At 42.9% G+C, this 2,500-nt stretch overlaps 1 protein-coding gene across 1 annotated transcript in view; it reads right to left on the bottom strand.

Moving 5' to 3' along the window:
• LOC101861571 (synaptotagmin-16) overlaps nt 1–2,500 on the bottom strand; it is a gene marked incomplete at its 5' end in the record, with an annotated part of 24,578 nt that overhangs the window by 1,270 nt on the left and 20,808 nt on the right. Inside the window, 2 exon segments of the mRNA XM_013080839.2 lie at nt 1,048–1,260; nt 1,864–2,053. Of these exon segments, the coding sequence (XP_012936293.1) occupies nt 1,048–1,260; nt 1,864–2,053 (403 nt within the window).

Genomic DNA, 2,500 nt, shown 5'->3' with positions numbered 1-2,500 from the left:
CACACACATTTCAACACCCACACATAGACACGAACACACACCCACAAAGAAAAAGTGAGAGACTAGGAAGAGAGAGAGAGAGAGAGAGAGAGAGAGAGAGAGAGAGAGAGAGAGAGAGAGAGAGCGAGAGAAAGAGAGAAGAGAGAGAGAGAGAGAGAGAGTGAAAGAGAGAGAGGGGGAGGGAGATACGTATGGAGAGAAAGAGAGAGAGAATGAGAGGAAAAGAAAGAGATAGTGATAAGTAGGCAGATAGATAGATAGATAGATAGATAGATAGATAGATAGATAGATAGATAGATAGATAGATAGATAGATAGATAGATAGATAGATAGATAGATAGATAGATAGGCCTAATAATAATAATAATAAATATTATTAATATTATAATAATCATCCTAATCATAATCATAATAATAACAGTAGTAGTAGCAATAATAAAATAATAATAACAATAGTAATAAAAGATAGCATTATAGAGCGCAAATTCCCGCACAACAACAAGCTCTATGCGCTTTACAATCTATTATATAATTATTATCCCTTCAGACCTGATAGCATTCTGAAACAATCTCAACTTCATGGGAAGTATTCTGTGCAAGCTGCCATTTATAGGAGCTAAAACACTAATATACTGACACCATCTTTCGCTGTCTATGGCCGGGTACCCATTCACACCAGGGTGAAGTGAGGAAAATGTGTCTAAAGTGCCATTCCCAAGAATACAACGTCGGACCTGAGGTTTGAACCCTCAAACTCGCAACCTCATGATTGCAAGTCCTCGATGGCCTATCTACTAGACAAGCGACGCCAGATAGATAGATAGGTAGATAGACAGACAGACAGATGGACAGATACTCGTAGATAGATAAATAGAGAGAGAGAGAGAGAGAGAGAGAGAGAGAGAGAGAGAGAGAGAGAGAGGGGGGGGGGGGAGAGCAAGTAATTTAAAACAACATGTGGACGTGCTGATGCAAAATAGGAGCATGTGGTTTGGGGGCGGGGGAAAAAGGGGAGGGGGTACAACATGTAATTCAAAGAAAGCTTACCTAATGAAAACCAGCCAATCATCTCTTTTTTCTTCATGTTTTTCTTGTTGTAAACAGAGAGCATGAGGGTCACATCCGGCAGCTGGAACAACGCCACTTGCAGCATGAACGTCTCCTTAAATAGAGGGTTTGGCTGGCCTCTCCTGATGGAAGTCTTACAATGTTGGACTTCTTGACCCGAGGAATTCATCAAGCTCAGCTTCACATACGTATCTGACAATACAAAATAGTTTGAGATAAAGATTCGCTATTTTCAAGAGCAGTAGCAAACATTAATAAGGCCTCCGTAGACCAAAAGCGTTTGTTTGGACAGTGTACGTGTCAGTGCCTTGCGTTAAGCTGCTCATGGAGCACTGTGCGGTATTTTTGAATAAAGAGAAACATGTCTGTGTGTGTGTCTGTGTAATAACGGCCTTGTACTGTAGTTGTTTATATTTTTTAACACTAACACTTCCTGTGAGGACCAACCCAGGCTAAGAGGGGTACAACGTCCCAACGGAATGCCCAAGACCTCACGGAATTTGAACTTTGGCCTTTGGCATTCTATAGCAGAGCGTCTAACCGCTGCACCATGAACACCGGACATTAATTTAGTGCAGGGGAAGAATAAGATAGACATACGTAAACAGCAGATTATGAAAGAAAACAAGTAGCCAAAAGGACCTATAAACCTGGTACCTGGCCCTTTGACACTAGAAATGGAAGTTACACAAGATACACGGATACACCCCCCACCCTTTTTTCTCTCCCCGGATTGCTCATAGATAACTTTTGTTCAATGAGAAGAAGAGTCCAACCCAAGCCGTCGCCACTCACCGGGCGCCCTGTTCATGGCCATATTCCTGAAGTTGCTTCCCTTGATGACCTCACAGGAGAGCCTTCCCGTCGTGCCGTTGTAGGCCAGGCCAAGTAGAAGTTCTGGCATGCCGCCATGTTGGAGGGACTGGGTGGAGGAGCCGCTGTCACTTCGGGACAGGCTGGACACGTCAAAACCTGAATCGCCGTGCTGCACAGAGAAATGTCGAGTGAAATATAGAAAGATAGACATTGATGCAGCGTAGAGATAGGCAGAATTCAAGAAAGACACAGAATGTTAATGTTGATAATAAATAAAGACAAAATATTGTTTTGGTAAGTTTACGACGCTCGTAACTGCATATAAAGTCATATGAGCGCGCGGGACAAATTAAGCATTTTCAGTTTGGCAGGGATTAATTTTGAATTATACCCGGGTGGAGGCCGAAGCCTACTCTTATTAATTTTAAGGACCACCAAGGGATCTTTATCGTGCACAATTTTCACTCGGGACCTCCGAGATTTTTCCGCCTTTATCCAAGATGGCTAGGTGTTCGATCTTACCTACCCTAAAACAAAGTGTGTGGTTGACAGACTGCAGTAAGAAGGAGCATGGAATAGAAGTAGAACGAGTCAGGAGCCCAGACGAAGTGGGGGG

The sequence above is a fragment of the Aplysia californica genome, unplaced genomic scaffold (genome assembly GCF_000002075.1).
Source record: "Aplysia californica isolate F4 #8 unplaced genomic scaffold, AplCal3.0 scaffold00102, whole genome shotgun sequence".
NCBI classification, from domain to species: Eukaryota; Metazoa; Mollusca; class Gastropoda; order Aplysiida; family Aplysiidae; genus Aplysia; species Aplysia californica.
The sequence above is the reverse complement of the archived record's forward strand: the minus strand, read 5'-3'. Positions and strand labels throughout refer to the sequence as shown.